The 25,688-nt window shown below is 37.9% G+C and overlaps 1 protein-coding gene across 1 annotated transcript in view; it reads left to right on the top strand.

The window, feature by feature from the left end:
* Window positions 1-24,386, top strand: part of MTX2 (metaxin 2) — an 84,991-nt gene extending 60,605 nt beyond the window's left edge. Inside the window, exons 4-10 of the mRNA XM_075529519.1 lie at window positions 1,284-1,356; window positions 5,143-5,219; window positions 7,330-7,422; window positions 7,932-7,970; window positions 8,357-8,482; window positions 9,492-9,568; window positions 23,931-24,386. Coding sequence (XP_075385634.1) covers window positions 1,284-1,356; window positions 5,143-5,219; window positions 7,330-7,422; window positions 7,932-7,970; window positions 8,357-8,482; window positions 9,492-9,568; window positions 23,931-24,105 — 660 coding nt within the window. The 3' untranslated portion in view covers window positions 24,106-24,386. The remainder of the gene's footprint in view (window positions 1-1,283; window positions 1,357-5,142; window positions 5,220-7,329; window positions 7,423-7,931; window positions 7,971-8,356; window positions 8,483-9,491; window positions 9,569-23,930) is intronic.
* The last annotated feature ends 1,302 nt before the right edge of the window (window positions 24,387-25,688 follow it).

The raw sequence follows: 25,688 nt of genomic DNA, 5'->3' as shown, positions 1-25,688 counted from the left end.
ATGAAGAGAATTCACAGATTTTTGGGTAAATGGGGTTCTTTGTACAAGATATCTATCGCTGCTTAATACTCTTAGAATTTAACCTTTATCGTCACAATTGATTTCCAATCCAGAACTGAGGAAATGATTCTACTTAGCCTCGCATGGCAAGTCATGGGTCTAGTGGGTCACAGTAGGCTTATCTTACAATATGATCTTAATATTTTAATGGTCTTAGAATAGGATAAGTAATATTCTTGTTAATACATTAATTTATCTTAATTTATACTTGACACTTGTAATAGATTTCTCACTTTCAAAATAGGTAGAAGTGTTGTGTTCTAATTTGTACACATTTAAAGCCACTGTAGCCTAGAACCTCCTCAGTTGAATATGTTTGTAGAAAGAAGATGTGTAAATCTTGTGAGCCTAGCAAAAGATTTAGCCAAGTGGTACTGGCAGAAAGAATGAGGTGAGTAAACTTTGAGCATATGAAAAATAGAAGAAAGGACTAGGCAGAAGGTTTATGGGTTAGGCACAGAGTTCATTGGTATCTTAGAAATGTTTACAAATGAATTAGTATGATTTATATTATAATGTGGATATTTTTCATTTTCATAAAAATTTCCTCAAAAGCATAATTAAAAAAACAAAATAAAACAACCAACTATTTAACATTCTATGGTTTGGATTTATCACATGATTTTACCTATTCTCTTATTGTTGGATATTTAAGTTGCATCTAAAATGCTCACTGTAAAAATAATAAAACTGGATTAGCATAGAAGTGTCAGTTTAGAATTTTGAGTAATTATTAGATTGGCAAGAACATTCAGGTAGCAGAATAATGTTTTGAGAGTTTTTTCCTTAACAAGAGAGGGGAAAAAAAGATCCTGGAAAGAGTGGTGGGATTAAACAATAGCTTTTAAAATGTGGATTCAGTTATCTGTCAGACACCGAAAGCAGCATAGAGTGTGCCTACCTAATACAGTAATTAGTTTTTACCAACTAATATAGGAAAGAGAAGTGTGGATAATGTGCATTTTCTTTCTTAAAGGTAAATAAATGCTTTACATTTTAATAATCTACCTGTGTCTAAGTCATACTAAGTTTTAGTACTGACATGGCATTTTGTGTTTAGAAAACCAATCCTTCCTTTAGGTTGGCTTACCTTTATGAGTGTTACTGTACCAGTGGATTACTGGGTGCTGTACTGTATTAACGCTTCAGTGTAGAAAAAGGAAAAGTTGTGTTGAACTGTACCGGTGCTTTCATGGGATTTACTGTAATCCTCTTGTTCACAGGCCTTTTTGCAAATGTGTAACCTGCCTATCAAAGTGGTTTGTAGGTCAAATGCAGAGTACATGTCTCCCTCTGGTAAGTGATATTTTCCTTTGTTATAATTCTGCATTTATAAATTTCGTGACAGCCCATTTTAGACTATCATATTAAAAATGCCCTTTTTTTTAACCCTTTGAAGAATTTTCCTTTCGTTTTATGAAATATCAATTGCAGACTTGATATTTTGGGGCTGGTTGTGTCTAATCCTTTCAACTCTGTAGCCAGAGATAGTTTTTGAGATATTATAGCAATTTTTAAAATAGTAAATATTAAGAAAAGCTGTGAACTCTGATTTCCCCAGTCTTTGTTATATGACTGTTTCCTCTTTAGAAATAAAATTTAATATTAATGAGTTATTCTGTTATATTGTATATTATAATATATGAAGATACATTTATTTTAATATTATCCCACTTATTAATCACATTACTCAGTATTCATCACATTTCTGTAAATTACTTCAGAGGTTATAGAATAATTAAATTAGCTTGTATAGACCTGAGTTAAAATCACAACTGCAAGTTTTGTTCCTATCTTTTTCCCTAATGCTCTATTTTAATAGATTTTAAGATAATTCTTTTAAAAGTTTTAGCTTATCTGCTATTTTTAATAGTTAGTGTTAACTTTTCTTCAGTGTTATGTGTTAGCAGATTAAAGTACTATTCACAATGAATATGATTAAAATAATTTTTAGCATAAAAATGTGCCCCAAAGATGTTTAATAAATATTACATATCATGGAAATGAATTATTATTATGGCTTTGATAGAGCAGTAGTAACACATAGACCCATTTCTTTATGAGTAACTTGAATATAATCATTTGGTAGGAAGTGTTACTTTACTTCTTTGGGAGCTATCTGTTCTTTGTAGGTAAACATTTTTAATGTCTGTGAAATATGCCCCCTCCACACACGGAAACTTCTATATGACTACATCTGTGAGGGGGGCTTCAAAAAGTTTGTGGAAAAATAGAATAAAAAGATAATGGCATATATATGTGAACAACCATTTCCATAAAAGAATTCCTAGATTAGCAATATTTTAGCTTTTTGTAGATCAGTCACATAGTGACTCGATGTATGCATACATTTTTGTAGGTTAGTTACAGAGTGAATCAGTGTTTACCTACATTTCTATAACTTTTCCTGAATTGTGGTCATATGCATTCTATTGCTTCCTGTCCATCTTTTTTCTCTGTATAGTCATATGGTAATGTGTTTATGTATGTACATATACAAAGTCCAGTAGCTAATACTAAAGTTAAAATCTGTTTCCTAAAATGACTATACTGCACTGCTCTTTTTTTAGACTTCATGAAAAACAAATATAAATATTGCAGAGACATATATGTACAGTCATAGGAGTTCCCTGTATGTACCGTATATACTCGTGTATAAGCCACGTTTTTCAGCACATTTTTAATGCAGTTTCTGTGGTAAACTTAGGTACCTTGGCTGATACTCGGATCGACTTATACTTGAGTATATACTGTAGCTGAAAAGGCATGTTCTGGTACAGTTCTCAACCTTCCTAATGCTGCGACCCTATAGTACAGTTCCTCATGTGGTGGTGACCCCCCCAACCATAACATTATTTTCGTTGCTACTTCATAACTGTAACTTTGCTACTGTTATAAATCAGGCGACCCTTGTGAAAGGGTTGGTCGATCCCCAAAGGGGACACGACCTACAGGTTGAGAACCGCTGTTCTAGTACCTTATCTAAATTATTTTCATTCTGAAATTACCACATCCTTTCATCATAATTTTGCTTATTTGTATAGTTGATAGATTATTAAAGCAGAAAATAGCATGGAATAGTCAAAAGCCCTCTTGGCTAAAACTAAGGGCATTTTCACCCTGACATTTTGTGGTTTTGTCACATATTAGCTATTTCCTTGGGATTTCCCCCCGTTTTGTTTTGGCTAAGTCTTAATGAGTCCATCTGTAATAGGAGGAGCAAGGATTAGCTGACATCCAAGACCCCTTCTTTGGATTTAGAGTTGCTTGGCAACATGTTCTTGCTTTCTGTAGAAAGATCATTTTTAGAATGATCATTTTGCCTAAAATGAAAAACTGTGACGCGTTTCCTCAGTTTTCTTTTATGATAAGGGAGAGTGAACTTTTATTAGTGCCAGAGATTAAACGTCTCACTGGACTCTTGCCTGATTTTTAACAATAATAACGATACAACATTAGCTTCATTTAGAGTCAGGTTCATGATAGAAAACACTATTATTTTCTTCTAATGTATTGCCTTCATTTCCATATCTCTTTATATTTAGAGATGCATTCCAAAATAACCTCAAGCTTGCTTTCATCAAGTCAACTATGGCTCACAGTGACCGCTCAGATGACGTCTCTGCTTTAGGATCTGTAATACTCAGTATATTTTTAAGAAAGGGAAGGAAGCAGATACTTCTTTGGAGCACACCAAATGACCAAAAGCCCAAACCTGAGTGCCTGCCATCCAGCCGATGCGGATTCATAGTGGCTCTCTACAGGGGGTGTCAGAGAGGTCATGGGAAAGTCTATTCTCCTTTCATTCAGGTGTTCCCATGAATTTTTGGAAAACTCCTGTAGTTTGAAAACGAGAAATAGTCTAGAAAAGTCACATCTCCAAATATCCTTGGGGCTGGCTCATTCATGAAGCACTCTCATTCTTAGATAGTTTTATCTCAGAGTCTATACTACTTACATTATTATTAGCAGTTAGAAGATTTGTAGGGGTAGAAGAAGGACCACAGAACCCAATGCTCTTACTTTGGTAACATGGACGTGCCTTTGAAGCACATCTACTGACTTGTTGTCAAAGGCCCAGCCATCCCTTTGTAATGCTTGCTATCCCTTGGAAGCCCAGGACGCTTTTGTTGGTGCTCTGCACCTCATCCCTTAACCTCAGGCTGACGAGTCAGAGAGGAGTGAATCTGTTGAAAAAGGAACAAGACGAAGCCAGCCGTTCCTGTGAACTTGATATGAACCAGGTCTGACAGCAGGTTTCGTCTGCTGACTTGGGATGGTCCGTCTTGCTTTGTGGAGCCCATTTTGTTCACGTCATCTCTGATAATCTCATCAACGAGTAGTATGGATTAAAGCGAGGTGCTCCTGTTTAAAACATGGCATTTCTTTGGAGAAGTCACTGGTTCTTTGTGCGTTGTATATTTCTTGTTCCCATGTGTGTTGAGGCCCTACTTTGTGTAACTAACACAGAAACTAGCATTAGCCTTAAAGAATTTCTAATTCTCTTAATTCATGATTTTTTTGAGCCAAAGAAGTGTATTAATGTCCCAGTATATGCTTAACATCGTGACCCTAATGGAAATGAGACCTTTAGCATTGGAAGACAGAAAAAGAGAAGGTCCTTACATGGAGTTCCAAACAGATTTATTCACTATACTCTGATGAGAAAACCCAGTTACATTTCTTTGACAAGTATCTTTGGTCATGAATTACTGCCTTAGTTTAGTAATTGGGATAATTAGTGTTTATTACTGTATAGTGATTTTCTAGTGTTACCTCTGAAATGGGACTATTGGATCTGTTAGGTATATCCAGGTGAAGAACTCAAGAAATTATTCTGATTGTGTTTTAAAATTTTAATTTATTCTTTGAACAAATCGAGAATTGTTATTAAACTTACAAATAGTAACTAGTATTTTAAAATTTGTAGACCATACCAACATTTGACTATAATTTTCAAAAAGTTTACCATAATGAAATATTTGTATTAATAAAATGTATCCCAGTTTTATGTTAATTTTCTTTTATTAGCACAGAATTTAATTTACTAAGTGTTTTCATGCATTTTTTTCCCCTCAACAGGTAAAGTGCCTTTTATTCATGTGGGAAATCAAGTAGTGTCAGAACTTGGCCCAATAGTTCAATTTGTTAAAGCCAAGGTAATAAAAAAATACTAAATGGATTTGATTACAGTGACTCTTAAATAAACCATTCATCATTCTTTAGTATGTCTTAGCACTTACATTGATTTCAACCTACTTTTATAAAATGCCAATATAAACTACTAGAGAAATAATTCTAAAACATAAGTTGTCTACCCCTCTCCCCCTATAGTGTAAGTAAATGGCAGCAAGAGATAGCTTGATCTTTCCAAAATGGTAGATATGTTTTCAGCTTATGCTTAAGAGAATTTTTTGTTGTAATTGAAAACTGTTAGAATGTTATAAAATGTCAGATTAATTATTTTAAAAATTTCAAAATCGATTATTTTCCCATTATATCAGCTGCTCTCATTGGGATAGGAGTATATTGCAATCCATTGGGAAATTTTCAAACACTAGACCGACTCGAGAAAGGGATATAGGGTATATTTAAAAGTTGAATGTGCCAGTCTGTCCATTTAAATTATTCTACCTTTCATTTATTCCTTTTAGAGTTTAATAGTTTTTTAAGGGCAACTGCCATTAAAACTTTGGGAACTGTCATCTCAGAACCTTCTATATGCATATCTAGAAAATATAGATATACTATTAAGGAGCCCTGGTGATACTCTCGGTTCTGTGTTGTTGGACTGCTAATCAAAAGGTTCATGGTTCAAACCCACCAGCCATTCCATGGACAAAAGATGAGGCAGTCAGCCATGGAGATTTATAGCCTTGTGAACTCTGTGCGGTGTTCCTGCTCCATCCTACAGTGTTGCTATGAGTTAGACTCATATATTAATTCTCAGCCTGCCTTTTAAAATCATCAATATGTGGGGGCTTCAAAAGTTTGTGGAAAATGGAGTGAAAAGATAATGGTATTTTCCTCTAGGAACTTATATACTTGGACATTTTCCTACATTAATAGCGATAGCTATCCATCAACCTTTAAAATTGTTCTATAGCAGTTTGTCATATCGATGTGTTATAATTTACTTGTCAAACTCTCATTGATGGACATTTAGGTTGTTGTCATTTTTGTTGTTGTTACTGTTATAAGGGGTACTAAGATAAATATTCTTTAAAAAAATTTTATTAGGGACTCATACAACTCTTATCGCAATCCCTACATACATCAATTGTGTAAAGCACATTTGTACATTAGTTACCCTCATCATTCTCAAAACATTTGCTCTCCATGTAAGTCCCTGGCATCAGCTCCTAATTTTACCCCCTCCCTTCCTGCTCCCCCCTCCCTCATGAGCCCTTGATAATTTATAAATTATTATTTTGTCATATCTTTCCCTGTCCGACATCTCCCTTCACCCCTTTTCTGTTGTCCATCCCCCAGGGAGGAGGTCACATGTAGATCCTTGTAATCAGTTCCCGATAAATATTCTTACACATAAATATTTGTACATTTGTGTGATTATCTCTTTTAGGATAAATTCCAAAGAGTGATATTGGGTGATATTACAATGTTATAATGTGTGCACTTTAAACAACTTTTATCAGGGTACCAGGTTGAACTAAAGGATATGTGTTTTGTTCATCTACCACTTATTATACTATACCGTTGTTAATTGATGTTTAATTGATTCCAAAAGCTTCCCTGTACCTCTTACTCTATTTTAAAAATTGGCCTCTTTATAAGCAATACATGTCCATATTTTCGCATTAAAAAATTACAAATAAGGTTATCATCAAATTTATTCTGACTAGTAGTGACCTTATAGAGGATTTCTGAGGCTATAAATCTGTACAGGAGCAAATAGCCGCGTCATTTTGTCGTGGAGCGGGTGGTAGTTTTGAACCATGACCTTGAGGTTAGCAGCTCCATACTTTCTTGACATTGTTACTAGGGTGTTAGTCTCTTAAAAAAGCTTACTGACCTTTCTTTCATGTAATGATTTTAATGTAACTTTGTCTTTTGAAAATTAAAAATAAATACTAGTAGTAATAATAAATATGCTTTCATAAAAATAATTTTGTTTTAGGAATTGTTTTTGAAATTAACCCATTGCACGTTTCTAGTAGAAACATTGATGCCATATTACTTGGTAGTAAGATAGCTGAAAGATTTTTGTATTTTATCTGACACCCTTAAATTTTTTAAAATTCCCTCCAGGGCCATTCGCTTAGTGATGGGCTGGACGAAGTCCAAAAAGCAGAGATGAAAGCCTACATGGAATTAGTCAACAATATGCTGTTGACTGCAGAGGTATGACAGATGATAACAGGGCTTAAGAGTAGTCTCCCAGCCCCCATGGAGTATACTTTAAAAATGTATTATTTTAGAGTTATTGAGAAATTGAAAATAATCAATTAACTGTAGGGTTAATGTGCTTTCTGACATTATTTGGTCCAGTATTCAAGCTCCCACATCTTCTGTTCTAAGTTTTCCATTTGTTACACTGAGTGGTTCTTGCCCACTCACTATTTTATTCAGCATTGTGCTGTTTACTTAAATGTCATTTATAAAATACCTTAGTGATATTTAGAAGTCTACTACATGAATAACAAATACTATTTTTATAAAGAATCAGGATTAAATTTAATGATTTCCTATAGTACTATTAGCTAAGGGGAAGAAACAACCACAAACACATCACCAAACACACGTCACTTTTATAAAGTTGGCTGATAAAAATTAAGCGGTGCAGGAAATAACTTAAAAATCTGTTTTCTCCTTGGTATTGCAAAGTTCCGTGACTACTCTTTTGTCCCTAGCTGTATCTTCAGTGGTGCGACGAGGCTACAGGCACGGAGGTGAGTGCTTCCGCAGCATTTATCTTAATTAAAATTTAATGAGAAAACACTTTTGCTCAGAATCTCAAGTCCCTGCTCATAAATGAAACATTGTGGTTTATACCATTAGTGATACAGTTTTTCACTTACTTTAATTCTGCTTGCACATACAGTTTAGGGAAGCTATGTGTCATTGTTTGATAGAACTGGTTGCAAAGTACATAAAAGTTTATATATTTTTAAAGCGAATGGTTTAAAATTTTAATTTTTTAGACTGCAAGCTATGTATTTTTTTCCAGTTTGTTCTAAATGTGTTCTCTGAAATATATTTCCATCAGAATTTTATTGTAAACTGCCTCTTCGTTTTTAAGAAGAACCATGCTCTTAACAAAACCTTTTTACTTTAGATTACTTACGCTAGGTATGGATCTCCATACCCTTGGCCTCTGAATCGTGTGTTGGCCTATCAGAAACAGTGGGAAATCAAACGTAAGATGAAGGCCATCGGCTGGGGTAACAAGACTCTGGACCAGGTCAGTTCCAATTAGAGTTGACAAAACTCTCCACAGAAGTATCCTTGTGTTGATACGCCTTTAAATAAATCCCTACATAATCTAAAATCAGCAAAATGTTTGGTGAACATTTGCATACATGAAGTAGTTATTGTATAATTTATTTTATAAAAATCACACATGTTTAAAGTAATAAAAACACATGCTTAAAGTGAAAAATATATATACATGTATATCTGTGGCAGAAAAGTGTAAAAAGGATATAACATCTGTGTGAAATTTGACCATATAGAATTTGCCACTGTTAGCAATTTGGACAAGATTCCCTAGATGCATCTTAGAATGCTTTCTTTAAATGAGGTAATGGTATGCCTGCTGCGGTGTAACTTGTATATTGTGTGCTTCTTATGGTCATCTTAAAGATCAGTAGCGGCAGGGCTTAAAACAAAACAAAAATATATATTTTCCTCTGGTCCTAAATTTACCAAAGTAGCAAAATGTAAAAAACAAAGCGTATCTTGTCAAGACTGTGAGTTTGAGCATCATTAAGCTAATTAATGTCTCTTGTTTGCTAGTCCTAGTCAGCCATCTCACTGATGTGTGCCATTGGCCACGAGGGGGACTGGGCAAATGAATAGGGATGGAGTCAATAAAATCCATCACTACTTGTGATGCTTTTACTCATGGTGGGCAGCAGTGTCATTCTTTTATAGATGCAGAGGCATTTGAAGGGATGCGTTAAGATAGCATTTTTTACAAGGAGTAGGGCTTTGAGGGAAACGCTATCTCAATGATAACCTTTATATATCTAATAACTTGAATGTATTTGCATTTAAAGGAAATTTGCTCTCAATTTTTCTTCCTGTTTCATGTATAAAAATTATTACTTATATACATAGCCTCTAGTCTGCGACTGTATTATAGGAAACTAATGTTTGTTTTATAAAATGTGCTGTACATGAAGTTTTAGACATGCTTTACTGTTTTGCTCATTTAAATATTTCCCTTTGTGGTCTGCCGACTATGTTAGGTCTTAGAAGATGTAGACCAATGCTGCCAGGCCCTTTCTCAGAGACTGGGGACACAACCGTATTTCTTCAATAAGCAGTAAGAAATTTCTCTCTCTTTATGTCTTGAGCTTCCAGATGTTTTTCTCATGCTGGAGGATTACTTTTTTCCCCTCAAAGAGACCATTAATGAACAGCCAAGTGAACAGGTTCTAACATTAATTTTAATGTGGTCTAATAAGTGTAACAGATAATAAATAAAGCTCAGTTATAATTATTGAATAAATATTTATGAAAAGATTTAGTTATTTGAAATGTATGCTTGTAGTAATCAAACAGGCACAGTGGGAGTCTCTAGGAGCCCAAAGTTTCTTCCTGTTCCTTGTATAAAAATGATTACTTATATAGTTGTAGTCTATTAATGTGTTATAAGAAGTTAATCTTGCCACTGTCTTGCCAAGGGTAGATAGTGTATATCAGTCATTTATAATATGACAAAATACAAATAAAGGTAACTTGGGGGACTGTGTATGGAACTATGAAATATTAGCCAGATGCTGACTTGTACAGTACTATTAAAGCATAAAGAACCTACTGGTTTAACCATAGGTGCTCAGATAGAGTAATGCTTAGTGGCTAAAAAAAGTTAATAAAATGAAATAATAAACATTGCTACGTGAACATGCTCAATTATGAACTGACTTACCTTTTTGTAATTTAAAGTTTCATTTCTTTGTTGTCTTTTAAAGTTTTTTATTGGGAATTGGTTGAAGATTTACAGAGCAGGTCATTGATTATGCATTCAATAATTCATAAATGTTTTATTTTATCTCATTCATTGTAATACCAGCAATATAACATCATAGTTCAATACAATTTAATTTGATTTGTTTTCATTTGACCTAATCTACTTTACTTAATTCAATTCAGGTCAGTTTAATCCAATAAATATTTACCAAGCTCCTACTATGTGCCAGGCCATAGGGGTCACACAGGGTACCGACTTTTAAGATTAATGAAGGCTGAGCCAACAAAACTCAGCAATAGGTCCAGTTTTGTTGGTTCTGCCTCCACAATTACCCAGAGTCTGTCTGCTTCTCTCTGTCTCACAGGCACTGTCGTTCACATTGACTTTCTCTAGCTCTAGGACGTCCAGTGCTCCCCTTCTTTCCCCTTATCCTTTTAAAAAGTCTTTTAGTGGGGGCTCGTACAACTCATCACCATCCATCCATCCATCCATTGTGTCAAGCACATTCGTCCATTTGTTTCCCTCGTCATTCTCAAAACATTTGCTTTCTACTTGAGCCCCTGGTATTAGCTCCTCATTTTTTCACCTTCCTCTTCACCAACCCCCCATGAACCCTTGATAATTTATAAATTATTATTATTTTGCCATGTCTTACACTGTCCAATGTTTCCCTTCACCCACTTTTCTGTTGTCCCTTCCCCAGGGAGGGGGGTTATATGTAGATCCTTATAATCAGTTCCCCCTTTCTACTCCACCTTCCCTCCACCCTCCTGGTATCGCCACTCTCATCATTGGTCCTGGAGGGTTCATCTGTTCTGGATTGCCTGTGTTTCCAGTTCCTATCTGTACCAGTGTGCATGCTCTGGTCTAGCCAGACTTGTAAAGTAGAACTGGGGTCATGATTTTTTTTGGGGGGTGGGGAAGCATTTAAGAACTAGAGGAAAGTTGTATGCTTCATCATTGCTACACTACACCCTGACTGACTCGTCTCCTCCCCGCGACCCTTCTGTAAGGGGATGCCCAGTTGCCTTTACGTCCCCACTGCACACTCTCCTTCATTTACAACGATATGATTTTTTGTTCTTTGATGCCTGATACCTCATCCCTTTGACAGCTCGTGATCACCCAGGCTGGTGTACTTCTTCCATGTGGGCTTTGTTGCTTGTGAGCTAGATAGCTGTTTATTTACCTTCAAGTCTTTATATCTTTTGATAGCCAGGTATCATCACCTTTCTTCACCACATTTGCTTGTGCACACATTTGTCTTCAGCAATTATGTTGGGAAGGTAAGCATCATGGAATGCTAGTTTAATAGAACAAAGTGTTTTTACATTGAGGGAGTACTTGAGTAGAGGTTCAATATCCATCTGCTACCTTAATACTAAACCTATAAATATCTGCACATAGATCTATTTCTCCATCATCATATATAAATATATTCACAAATGTACATGTCTGTATTTAGACCTCTATAAATGCCCTTTGCCTCCTAGTTCTTTCCTTTATTTCCTTTTACTTTCCTCTTGTCCCACTATCATGCTCAGCCTTCATTTGGGTTTCAGTAATTCTTCTCGGTTACATTGCCCTTGATCAAGCCCTACCAGGCCTCTTACACCATCCTCGCCACTGATTTTAGGTCACTTGTTCATCCAGCCCACCTTATCTAGTAGACCTGCAGAGATAATAATATGCACCAAAACAAGACAGAGCAAAACAAAGCAACAGAAGAAAACAAAGCAACGACAAAAATGAAAAAACTAATAACACAAAGAAAAGCCTGTAAATAGTTCAAGGTCTGTTTGTTGGTCTTTAGGAGTGTTTTCCAGTGGAGTCTGTTGGGGTGCCACACCCTGACCCCAAAGTCTTAATTTTGGTACTCCCTCAGGACTTCCTTGCTCTGCTCCCCTTGGTGTTCTATTACACACCCTTAGTGTTTTGCCTCGGTGTGGTGGGGTCAGATTGGGCACAATTCCCACACTGTGTCTTCAGTGTTGTTCCCTTAGGACTATGGGTCACTGAGGGATGTCGTTCTCTCGTAGTAGGCCGGTTGTATGGTCTTCTCTGTGGATTGGCTGCTCTGAGCGGGGATATCGTCCTCAGGGCTTGGTGGGTCAGGTTGTGCTCCACTCTCTCTTCCTCCCCCTTCATTTGCTCCTGTGTGCTCTGATCAACCATGTCCCTCTCCCTGAGCTGTAACTTCAGTGCTGTCCTCTGAGGTAAATTCTTCTGGGGGGAGAGGTGGCTGTCCAAGTAGTTGGGATGGGGGGCCGGCCCCTCTGACTTCTCTACTGGTTCCCTGCTTCATGCAGGTATGTTGCATTCACATCTTGGAGCACCAGGTTGAAGTCTGGTCCCTCTTTCCCTGTGGAAATATAAACAATATCCTTCCCTTGTGTGGGTTAGTGCCCTGTTCCCCCGCTACCCATTTCTTTTCCTTTTACCTCCCTCCTTTTTAGGTGGCTACCATATGTATCCGTGGATTTGGTTTGGTCTCTGCCATAGTACCCAGACCTCACTCCAGGAATGTTGTATACAGTACCTTTTTCCATGTGCCCCTTTTCCATTTTTTATTTTATGCTTACCTCAGTGAACTCATGTTACTCACTTATCTCTTACAGCCTAATAAAGAATTTTTAAAACATGGAAATGAGTATAGAGGGTGTATGTGTATGTGTGTGTGTATAAACTGAGAAACTTGTGTTTTATTCAGACAATTCTTTAAACCAGAAGAGAATATCTAATGTAGGTAAAAGTGGATTTTCCTCCTTTACAAACATTTCTTAAAATTTAAATCATTTTATTGGGGGCTCGTACAATTCTTATCACAATCCATACATCTATCCATTGTGTCAAGCACATTTGTACATCTGTTGCCATCATCATTCTCAAAACATTTGCTTTCCACTTGAGTCATTCATATCAGGTCCTCATTTTTCCTCCTCCTCCCCCCTCCTCCCTCCCTTGTGAACCCTTCATAATTCATAAATTATTATTTTGTCATGTCTTACACTGGCCGACGTCTCCCTTCACCCACTTTTCTGTTGTCCATTCCCTAGGGAGGTGGCTATATGTAGATTCTTGTGATCGGTTCCTCCTTTGTACCCCACCTTTCCTCTACCCTCCAGGCATCACCAATCCCACCACTGGTCGTGAAGGGGTCATCTGTCTTGGATTCCCTGTGTTTCCAATTGCTATCAGTATCCGTGTACATGCTCTGGTCTAGACAGATTTGTTAGGTAGAATTGGGATCATGATAGTCAGGTGAGAAAACATTTAAGAACTAGAAGAAAGTTATGTTTCATCATTGCTACCCTGCACCCTGACTGGCTCGTCTCTTCCCTGCAACCCTTCTGTAAGGGGTGTCCAGTTGCCACAGATGGGCTTTGAGTCTCCACTCTGCACTCCCCCTCATTTACAATTATATGGTTTTTTTGTTCTTTGATGCCTGATACCTGATCCCTTTGACACCTTGTGGTCACATAGGCTGGTGTGCTTACAATTTTTGTGTATCAGAATCAGCTACCCTGTGATCCAGTTTAAGATGAGCTTAATTTAGCATTTTAATTTTAGTGGTTTATTTATTAATAAATCCTAAGCTTTTCTCAGCTTTTTAAATAAAATGTTTTTTACAGTTTGATTTGCTGATAATTTTTAAGAGGTTTACTGGATATTATTTTAACTTTGATATCTTAAGAAGCATCTTTTAGTAGGAACTTAATAATTTGGTTTAAAATGCCTTATGATAGCTTAGAAATATTTAAATAATATTACTTAGAAGTAATGGGTAAGTATATAACTTATGGGATATATATAACTGATATTCAACTAAAATTTGGGGTCTCTTGATCCCTGAGTTAGAGAAGTTACAGGATTCCTGAAATTCTGCTAGGTAAAACCGCTTCCCCCAGGCTTCTAGTGAGGTTTGCCATTCAGATTCCTTCTACTTGTTCAGTTTCAATCACAAAGAATGTACCTAAATGGTAGTGCCATGCAGTTTTTTTTCTTTCTTAGACTGGCTTATTTGGAGTTGAAAAGCTCAGCAGAGGGGGTGAGGGGTGTCTTACTGTTTGAAGTGCATCATTCTGTTTAAAAGTTGGCTTTGTTATGCATGCTGCCCTCAAGGGAGGGCTGGAGACTGGATCTAACTTGTTGTTCTCTTTGTTAAAACCCAAGGAGGCTAAGGGTTTTGGCTTCGAATTCAGTGGCACTATCAAGTTAATTTCTTCCTTCATAAGTGAACTATTGTATTCAAATTTGTCAATCAAAATTTAGAACCCGTGCAGAACCAAAGGTGTTTGAGAAACTATAGTGAGATGTAGGTTTTGAAGTAATTTTATCTTACATGAGGCATTAACACATTTTACTCTAAGAAGTGATTATGGTGGAAGAATGGCATAGATTTAATCTTTAATTTTAACTTTGCCTATTTACTTAGTTAATATTAAAAAGTAACTACACTACATTTAAGCAAAAATAACTTGTATGGTCACTTTGCTGTGTGGCAAGTTTTTCTTATTTTATTTATAAAACCACTGCCATTGAATTGACTCCAACTGCTTGTTATCTATAGTGGGGTCATTACTTTGTGAGACAGCATTCACTTAATGAATGGAGAACTTATTCAAGTAAAGGTATGAGGGTAAGTCAAAAAGCATTGCTATTAGGATTCCCCTGATGCGCACACAAGTTTATCCCAAACAAAACATGCTTAACCTTGTGTGTGTGAGACAGTGGTGGCTGCAGACAAGTTTTCTCAGTAATACATTGTCGTATGCTTGTTAAGTGTGTTCACAAAAAGTCTCATCAAAATGATTGCGAGGGGATGGCCGGGCCTATTAAATTCAAGACAGAGGCTGGTGCCGCAGGCCATGCTGACTGTTGTAATCTTGATAGATTCTCAAGGGCGCAGGATGATCACGGAGACTTACTATGAGAAGGATTTTTTAAAAATTGGAAATAGCATTGGTAAGAAAAAGCCCAGGAAGGTTGTGCCAAATACTCTTTGTTTCTCTCACAAGAATGTGCTTGTTCATTCTTTTTTTGTTCCCTAACTCACCATTGAAATAGAACACCAAACTACTATTTTCATGTGTAATTGAAGCGGGAGTGTAGAGTCCTCTAGGGGAGGATGAGACACATGGAAACGCCACCTTCAGAAGTGCATAGCCCTAGATCGCGGGTATGCTGAGAAGTCAGAGCCTCACATAGTAATACTTTTTCTTAAGAAAGGTTTCTTGGGGGAGGGGGGAGCAGGGAGGGAGGGGGAGGGGAAAAAAGGAAAATGAGCTGATTCCAGTAACCCAAGTGGAAGGCGAATTTTGAGAACGACGAGGGCAACGAATGTATAAGGGTGCTTTACTCAATTGATGTATGTATGGATTGTGATAAGAGTTGTATGAGCCCTAATAAAATGATTTATTAAAAAAAAGAAAGGGTTCTGTGATTGTGTAGCAATACTTTTAGATTTGCCCTTTTGTATGGCAGGAGGCTTCCAAGTCAGGGTTCTGAATTCTAATCTTGGTTCTAACTTATACTGAACTCGGGCAGATGAGTTTCCTGCGTATCCTCTATGGCCTGGTAACATATTGCACTGCTAATCTCAAGGTCAGCAGTCCACGTCTGCCAGCTGCTCCTTCCGAGAAAGATGAGGGTATTGCCCCTCCCCCCCATCATTACTGATAGCCTGAGAGACCCTAGGCACTGAGCGGTTCTCTAACGTTGCTGTGAGTCAGAATCAACTTGATGGCAGTGACTTAAAAAAATTTTTTTTAGCTTACCTTTTGAGCATGTTGAGAAGGTCATATTAAAAAACCAAATGACTGGGGGGTGCAGGGAGGGAGGGGAAAATGAGGAGCTGATATGGATGACTCAAGTGGAAAGCAAATGTTTTGAGAATGGTGATGGCAACAGATGTACAAATGTGCTTGACACAATGGATGTATGTATGGATTATGATAAAGTTGTACCAATAAAACCAATAAAATGATTTAATAAAACAAAACAAAAACCAAATGACTTCAATAGGTGTAAAGGGTAGTTAAGGGGAAAATCTTGAAGCAGTAATGTAAACTGGGACAGGAAGACAAAGAAGGCGCACTGTGAGAAGGAAAAAGAAAGGTAACACGGTGGCTTTTTAACCTTCATAATATTACAGCAGAGAGTATTGCTGGTCTGCTCGCTCGGATACCTACCCAGGCCCTTGGGCGGTGGTTCTCAACCTTCCTCATGCTGCGACCCTTTCATACAGTTCCTCATGCGGTGGTGACCCCAACCATAAAATTATTTTCATTGCTACTTCATCACTAATTTCACTAGTGTTATGAATTGGGCGACTCCTGTGAAAGGGTCGTTCATCCCCGGAAGGGGTCGCGACCCCCAGGTTGAGAACTGCTGCCCTAGGACCGTCATTCTCTCTCATACAGTGAGTGTGGAATGATAAAACTAAATTTCTCTGCAAGTGATCTTTTTATACAAGTTTAATGAAGGAGAATAAAAAAGAGAGAAACTTGACAGGAGGCATAATATTGGTTAAATTGAATGAAAAATTAGAGGAGTTAGATTTGAGCTAACAAATACTGTTCATAACCGTTATGTAAGATTTTAAGATTTAGACTTGTATGCTGATGGGAGAGCATATTAAGGATTTGAAAATAGAAAAATAATCTGAGGCTCTTAAGATGGAAATTTCAGGGAGGAATAGGATTTTACTAAAGTTTATTTGATTAAGAAATCACAGGCTCAGAAAATAAGAGGAAATAAGCAAGGGGCTTGATTTACTAACCTGATGACTGCTCTAAAGAATGGTGATTGGTGCAGAAGGGAAGGAAATGTAGATTATACGAGGGGCTTCATAAAGTTCATGGAAAAAAACCATCGTACTTCAGTTCCATTTTTTCCAAGATCTTTTTGCAGTCCCTTCATATCTAATAGTATGACAATTTAATAGGGTGTTGACAAAGAAAAATTTGGGAACAGTGAGACAAAATTAATGTTTTTGAAACTAGACTGTTAATATGAAAGGTATCAGAGAGAAAGAAAGATTTGTTTATAATGGAAAAAGAGCCCCCAAAAGAGAGTGCCAGAAAGGTTTTACATGGGAAGGTTAGGCGTGCACTCCTACTTCATACAGTGTTTGTTTGGCTTATTCAAGTGAAAGAATGGTGGGTAGGTGGGAAGAATAATAATGCTAGATGAGATAGCAGCACGTTTCTTTGGGGCTTAAATTTACTTGTATGTCACCCTGGAATATTTTTCTAATAAAAATTCTAAAGATAAATCAGACAGTATGTATGAAAGATCATAGACTTCTTAGGAGAGTTGCTATGTAAATAAAAAGTGTGATCTACAGACTACTTAATAAACGAGAGAGTAGAAAGTGATATTTTATTTTCAGATGGTATAAAAAAGTAATTAGAAACAGTTATTTAGTGATCTTGGCTTAATTAAACAATTTAGTTGAAGTATAACGTTTTTCGACTTTCTGTTGAAGATATTAGGTGAGAATTTCCACGGTTGTTGCTTGTCTATTTAATTTCAAGTCAGGCTTTATTTGGTATAATTTACTTTCCATAAGTAAATCGATATTTTGTTTATACGAGGGGGTGCACCCTTTAAAGTCCAGGTTTTTTTCAAAGCTATCTATTTAAATTTTTTTTACAAAACAACCTTATGCACTTCAAAGTAATCTCCATTACACTTAATACATTTGCCAAATCTATGATTCCATTCTTGGAAACACTTTTCAAACTTATTTGAATGGTTGACGGCACCTCTTTCGTTTTTTTTCTTTACTGCTCTTTCATGTCCCTCTTCATTTGCGGGAATAAAAAGAAGTCGCATGGAGTTAGGTCAGGTGAGTAAGGTGTGTGGGGCAAGAGAAGCATGGTGTTTTTGGTAAAAAACTTGTGCACTGAGATGGCTGCATGAGTAGGTGCTTTGTCATGGTGGCAAATCCAATCCCCCATCTGCCACAAATCAGGCCTTTTTGTCACACACTATTATGCCATCTTTTCAGAACCTCTAAATAGAAAGCTTGCTTAACAGTCTGACCTGGTAGGACAAACTCCAAATGCGCTATCCCCCTCACATCATAAAAACAAGTGAGCATTGGTTTTTTTGGGGGTACCCCCTCATAGGTATGAGTTTTCACCAAGGTTCACAGATACGTGACCATACAAAGTATGTGTTTCACAATGAAAGAATTATGGAAAACTGTTATTTATATATCAGAATCAATTAACATAGTAGTTGAAATGTGATAACCTTGGTACTTCGTGTCACAATTTATAGATAGAAGCAATGGCTGAAATGTGTAAGGATCAAACAAGGGGCTTCAAAGAGTTTGTGGAAATGAGACAAAAGATAATGAAATTTCTCTACAAATTTTCTGAAGCCCCTTTGCATGAAAAATACTAACTAAAGGTTTTATGCATGAATATCACAGAATTATACTCCTAAAGTGTTTAAGACGGCAACACTTTATTAATTTTACCCCAATAACGAGGGGAATAAACAACTCAGTGGTAAGGGGTCACTGTGGGTCAGAATTGACTTGATGGCATTGAGTTATAGATGTCATGTGTATGATACACACACACATCTGTGTGCATACATGTATACACGTGTATATTGCTTGATTTAATGTATTTTATTTTCCATTAGATGCTTTAAGAGGAGCTTGCCACAAAACTGCTAGCCTTACGTAATACCACTGAAAGTTTTGTACGCTCATTCCTATACGTTATTCAATACTTTCCAGTTTTGTGACTGTGTATGCCCACTCTTCACTTAGCAATATAGTCAGGTCCCAGAGGCCAGAGGTAGTGAAAATGTAGAGTGACCACATGAAATCACAGAAATGGAAGATGGCTATGCCATTCTGTAACCACCGTATTGCATCATTCCATACTACTGAACCACTGAAAATCATGGCCAGTCCAAAGTGACCCACAACCTTAACCCCTACAGTCAGCATTACCCTTGCCTCGCATCTCAGCGTTCACACTGTCTGACATACACTGTTAAAGCACAAAATAGCTGATAGATTTTTGCTATTGTCATGAATGTTTGGACAACAAGAGAAATGGTGGCAAATAACTTTTTGGCCAGTGCAGGCATACTTTTCAACCATTCTAATTTGAGCAATATACGTATGTGAATTTAGTCACAACCTTCCCTTCTTAATAAAGAGTATCCATCTGTACTGTACCAGGGAATATGGTCACCTTTTTAGGATCTGGTTCAAGAAGCAAAGGATAGTTGTCCTAAACAGAGATTATTAGGAAAAGATATCCTAACTTAGTGAGGTAAGAGGTACATTTTAAGAAATAAGTTTAGGGTTATAGAAGAGTTAGGCTTTATAGTGCTTCTCACAAAGTAAATCTGTGTCTGTCCATCTTTGACATCCTTGATGCTCTTCAGGGATCCATTTGTTAATTTTCCATCTGTGATAACATGGTGCTCTTTAGTTCAAAGGCACATAAGCTCCTGTGAACTATGTAGTTGGCTACTCTTTTAACATGACCACGTTGAGTTTGACGAGTACGTCACAAATCTCTCAGGAAAATGTTACAGGGAATCACAAAATATCCTGTGCATCGTTAGTGAGGATGTGCTTTCTATCTCATTCATTCAGCAAATGCACACTAGGTTCCTCGGATATTTTCTTAGAACCAAGTGTATGAAGATAAATACAATGTTTGTTCAAAAAGAGTTTGAAATACAGTGAGGGAAATACAGTGACCCAATGACCCAAAAGATGGTGTGAAAAGTATATCACCTTCTTATTCATTTACTCAATACATTTATTGAGGACTTAATAATATTGTGCTGGACTTTATTCCAAATATTGGGGACACAACAGGAAACAAATAAGGTCCTTTCACTTGTAAAATTTTCATTCTATTAGGAGACAGGCAATAAGCAAAAAGATCATGTTTAGTTCCATGTGGAGAACTAGACTCTCGAGACAGTGAGTGAGTGTGTGGCTGCTTACGTGTGGGTGCTCACTGGTGACTTCTTTAGGGTGTGCTTCAAACCTGATTTTGAGAGAGTCGGAGTCGACTCAAAGGCAATTAGTTTGATTTGGTTTTCTGAAAAATAGGAAGTAGACAGCACTATAAAGTTCAGAGGAAATGTATTTTGGGGCATAAGGAAGACTGGTTGTCTAAGGCCCAAAGATCAGCTTGTCCTTCTTATATTGATATGAAAGAAACAGTCAATTTAGGTGTTTATTGAAAGGAGGAGTGAAGGAGGTAGACAGGGACCAGGCCGTTTGGACTTTGTATTGTTATGGTGAGGACTTTTGCCCTTTGATCAAGGTACAATGGGAATCCATTGGAATGTTTTAAACTTGGAGTAGGATCTGATAACATCAGTAAAATTAATAAGGTGGATCCACAGAGCGACCTGTATTAGGAGGTTGCTTCAGTAGTTCATCGGAGGGATGGTGAAGCTGTCAGGTGTCCTCCGGTTGGCTCTGGCTCACAGCTGCCCTCTGTGGCTCGTCGCTTCAAGAGAAGGAAGCAACACCTGTGCCATCCTCACACTTGTTATGTTTGAGCCCGTTGTTGCAGCCGCTGGGCCAGGCCATCTTGTTGAGGGCCTTCCTCTAATTTCTGCCCCTCTTCTTGAGCAAGCATGATGCCCTTCTCCAGGGATTGGTCTCTCCTGACATGTCCAAAGTAGGTGAGATGAAGTCTTGCCATCCTGGCCTCTGAGAAACACTCTGACTGTACTTCTTCCGAGACAGATCTGTTGGTTTGTTTGGCAGTCCATGGTTCTTTAGATTGTCTTTGTCAGCACAATAATCAGTTGCATCAGTTAGTTCTTCCTTACTCGGTGCCCAACTTTCACATGCATATGAGGTGACTGACAATGCCAAGGCTTGGCTGGCTTGGGTCAGGTGCACCTTAGTCATCAAACTAACGTCTTTGCTTTTCAATACTTGAAAGAGATCTTGGGTAGCAGATTTGCCCAGTGCAACACATTGTTCCATCTCTTGACTGGATCCAACCAAAACAAAATCCTTGACAACTTTAATCTCTTCTCCGTTTATCATGATTGATGCTCCTGATTGGTCTAGTTGGGAGGCTTTTGCTTTTGTTCACATTGAGCCAAGGGAGCTCTGGTGGCGTAGTGGTTATGCATTGAGCTGCTAAACACAAGATCTGCTGTGTGAGGCTTTTTACTCCTATAAAGAGTTGCAGTTTGCGAAACCCCAACGGCAGTCCTGCCCTGTCCTATAGGATCGCTATGAGAAATGACCCCCTGAGTTTGGTTTTACATAGAGTTATAACTGACACTGAAGGCTACAACCCTTGATCTTCCTCAGCAAGTGCTTCAAGTCTTCCTCCCTTTTCAGCAAGCTAGATTGTGTCATCTACACATGGCAGGTTGCTAGTAAGCCTTCCTCCAATCCTGATACCCAATTCTTCTTCATGAAACTCAGATTCCCCGAGTATTTGCTCAGCATATGGTGAGGGGATGCAACCCTGATGAAACGGTTCTTGATGTTAAACTCAGAGATGATAGTGGGAAGTAATGGCTTACAGGGCATGTTATGGGAAGTAGTGTCTCAATGGACTTCCTAATAGGATACAAAACCATAAGAGAAAGAGAGGACTCTAGGGTAACTCCTAGATCCCTGGTTTGAACAGCTGGGGAGATAGTGGTGCCTCTTTTTTCGGAAAGCTAGGGGACAAGCAGATTGAGCGGCATTCAGCCTTCGAGAGAAGATAGCTTGTAGACCAGCGGTTCTCAACCTGTGAGTCATGACCCCTTTGGGTTGAAAGACCCTTTTATAGGGGTCGCCTAAGACCATCAAAAAACACATATTTCCAATGGTCTTAGGAACTGAGACACCATCTCCAGGCGGGTCCGACCACATGCAGATACGCCCAAGTACCCGGCATGAAGATTGTTACCCGGCATGAAGATTGTTCCATTTATTTGTCATTAGAAATAAATATTTCACCATATTAATTACATATTATTTTGTGATTAATCACTATGCTTTAATTTTCCATTTGTAACAATGAAAATATATCCTGTATATCAGATATTTATATTATGATTCATAACAGTAGCAAAATTGCAGTTATGAAGTAATAAAAATAATTGTATGGTTGGTGGCCACCACAACATGAGGAGGCGTATGAAAGGGTCGCAGCAGTAGGAAGGTTGAGAGCCACTGCTGTAGACATTGGAATGGAGAAGTCTGGAGCTCAGGAGAGATTGTGAGACTGGAGGTAACGACTTGGGAGCTAGTGGTTTAAAGTCATGCGACTACAGGAGTTCATTCGTATACAGTGTTCAAGAATACAAACCTAGTAGCAGTTAGTAGTCCAATAGTAACAGTCAGAGTTAGGATTCAAAAGTTCATCTGACTGACTCCAATCTAGTAACTTTCTTTGTCAGACCCAGGTATCTCAACATATTTTCACATTTGGGTGAGGTTTAGCATATTTCCCAAGAATATTCTCCCTACAGGACTTAACAACAATGACTAGTTCATGGTTAGGGTGTTATGTTCTCATTTTCGGAATCTACTACTAATTATTTTATTGTAATGTTGATTGGTAATGCTCCATTAATAATAAGGTAGATAAAATTTGTTTTTCATTAATAATAGAAAACAGGAACAAAGACAAAAATGTCATCGTTGTTGTCTGTTTGGTTGTGTTTTCAGCTGTAGAAGTGGTGGGAGCAGAGCTGGCTCGTGTTGTGGTTCGTTGGGTGGGAGCAGAGCTGGCTCGTGTTGTGGTTCGTTGGGTGGGAGCAGAGCTGGCTCGTGTTGTGGTTCGTTGGGTGGGAGCAGAGCTGGCTCGTGTTGTGGTTCGTTGGGTGGGAGCAGAGCTGGCTCGTGTTGTGGTTCGTTGGGTGGGAGCAGAGCTGGCTCGTGTGGTTCTTTGGGTGGGAGCAGAGCTGGCTCGTGTTGTGGTTCGTTGGGTGGGAGCAGAGCTGGCTCGTGTTGTGGTTCGTTGGGTGGGAGTAGAGCTGGCTCGTGTTGTGGTTCGTTGGGTGGGAGCAGAGCTGGCTCGTGTTGTGGTTCGTTGGGTGGGAGCAGAGCTGGCTCGTGTGGTTCGTTGGGTGGGAGCAGAGCTGGCTCGTGTTGTGGTTCGTTGGGTGGGAGCAGAGCTGGCTCGTGTTGTGGTTCGTTGGGTGGGAGTAGAGCTGGCTCATGTGTGGTTCGTTGGGTATCCAGGCCATCAGTTGTTTCTCCTTGCACCACAGCGAAGTCCCCAGTGCCTTGGCGGCATGCTCGGCGTGTGTTACAACACTTACTAAATTACATTGTGGGAGTTTATGTTTGTGTCCGCGCCTTACAGTTTCCTTCTTGTTTTTCCGACTCTAGCGTCTAGCATAGTTCCTGGCACCTTGGAGGCCTATGTAAATGAATGAATGAATGAATGAATATTATTGCATCTGTGTGATTTTAACCCATTTAATTGGTAATCATACAACTAATTTAGTTTCGATCCATCTCAGAATAATAAACTGTTTTAAAAAGTAAGCCACAAAACTAGCAAATCATTGTTTAAAATGTTTTTTCCCTTTCATTTATAGAAATTCTAAAATTCTGTGGAGTCAGGATGATAGTCTTCTGTGACTTTTCTCTTATCAATGAATGCATGTTTTTTTAAGGATATGTTATACTTTCTATCGTAAAAGTTAAATGCCGTTCACGACACTGTCATTTCTCCTTTTCTTTTAGGCCAACTGAACTCGATGCCCTGGTATTTGGGCATTTGTATACCATTCTTACTACTAATGACGAACTTTCTGAGAAGGTGAAAAACTATAACAACCTCCTTGCTTTCTGTAGAAGAATTGAGCAGCATTACTTTGAAGATCACGGGAGAGGTGGCATATCTGTCAGGTTATCTTAGAGTTACTTTGTTAATTTAGTTATTTTTTAAAAACTGAACTTTTGAAATATGTATTACTTGAATGTTATGATAGATGATTCTATTAGAGCTTTAAAACTAAGAATACTGCTTACTTTGGAAACCTTACGACAAATAGAATAATGCATCCTTTCTATTCTTTCTGTGCACATTAAAGTAATTATGAATTATTCCAATTGATTTGTTGTTCCTGATAGTGTGAACTGTTTGACTACTGGGAAACATGTATGAATATGCAAAATATAATAAAGCTTAAATAAACATATGGATGTTACAGTTACTTTCTTTTCTTTTGAAAACCCCTCACTGGTGTCCTGTCTTTCCAAAGGAGGTGATTTGTGCTGCGTGCTCCAAGAGTAGTTTGCTGGGTACATTGTGGCCCTGATGATGGGGGAAATGTTCTTAACCAGTTTGCACGGAGAGAATGGGAATGTTTATGGTTGTTAATATTGAAAGCATTCTTCATATAGAAATGTAATTAGTTTAAGACTTTAATCAGAGCAGCTATAACTTACAGTTAAGCGACATACTCAGAGATCTTATTTTTTTGAGATGAGCACATTTTAATGGCATTTAAATCTTTTTGTGGTAGGGCGGGGAGTATCGTTTTCACAGAAATACTATTGAGAATTTCTGCATAATCATTACTGATTATATATTTTTTCGAAAATATTGTTACACCTTATAAAACCAGGGGTACTATTGACTGGTAAGATGTAGAAATCTTCAGAAGTATCTAGAGTGTTAGTACTTTTACATACCAAAACTTTATAGCTCATTTAGTTCTTATCAGGACACCAGGAAGCCTGGCCTTTCTAGTTTATAGATGAGGAAGTGGAGGCACAGAAGTGACCATCACTTACATTTGCCCAGCGTCAGAATTCAGATCCAGGCAGTTGGGTGTCACTTGACTTTCACCCACTCCTTCTGGTCTTTAAAATTTTTTCAAAGGGTTTTTGGGGGTTTTACTATATAAAGGATGTTCGATTCTGTTGTTTTCTTTCTTTTCTGACCATATGTTAGATTCTTCTAAAGTCTAAATCCCATGTACATTTTGGGTACTTTGGAGTGATCTGGGTTTTCTGAACAAATCTCCTACTGGGCCACACCACGTGAGGCACCCTGTTAGAACAAAGGCTGAAGCATTTGGTTAATGAGAGGGTTGGTGGTTTGAGACCTCCACCTACCCCATGGGAGCAAGATGAGACAGCGTGCTTCCGTGAAGACTGACAACCGTGGCAACCCTACCTATGCTGCAGTTCTGCCCTGCCCTATGGGGTTGCTGGAATGGGTCTGAAGCAACTGGGTGGCAGCGGGTTTGGATCATTATTATGAAAATGAGATCCCTGGTGCCTGTTTTTTTAAATGGTCTTTTTTGGTGATAGGTTAATTTACATATTTTTGTACATTTGTTTTGTGCATAATGATTGTTACCGTCGCATTCACTTTATTGTACAAGCTCCATTTGCTTGTACGTTTGCACCTCCATCTATAAGGTAGTACAGTGGTTACAAGTTGGGCTGTTAAGTAGTCAGTGTTTGGAAACCACCAGAGGCCATGAGGGA

Source organism: Tenrec ecaudatus, chromosome 13 (genome assembly GCF_050624435.1).
Source record: "Tenrec ecaudatus isolate mTenEca1 chromosome 13, mTenEca1.hap1, whole genome shotgun sequence".
NCBI lineage: Eukaryota > Metazoa > Chordata > Mammalia > Afrosoricida > Tenrecidae > Tenrec > Tenrec ecaudatus.
This window is presented reverse-complemented; position numbering and strand designations above follow the sequence as displayed.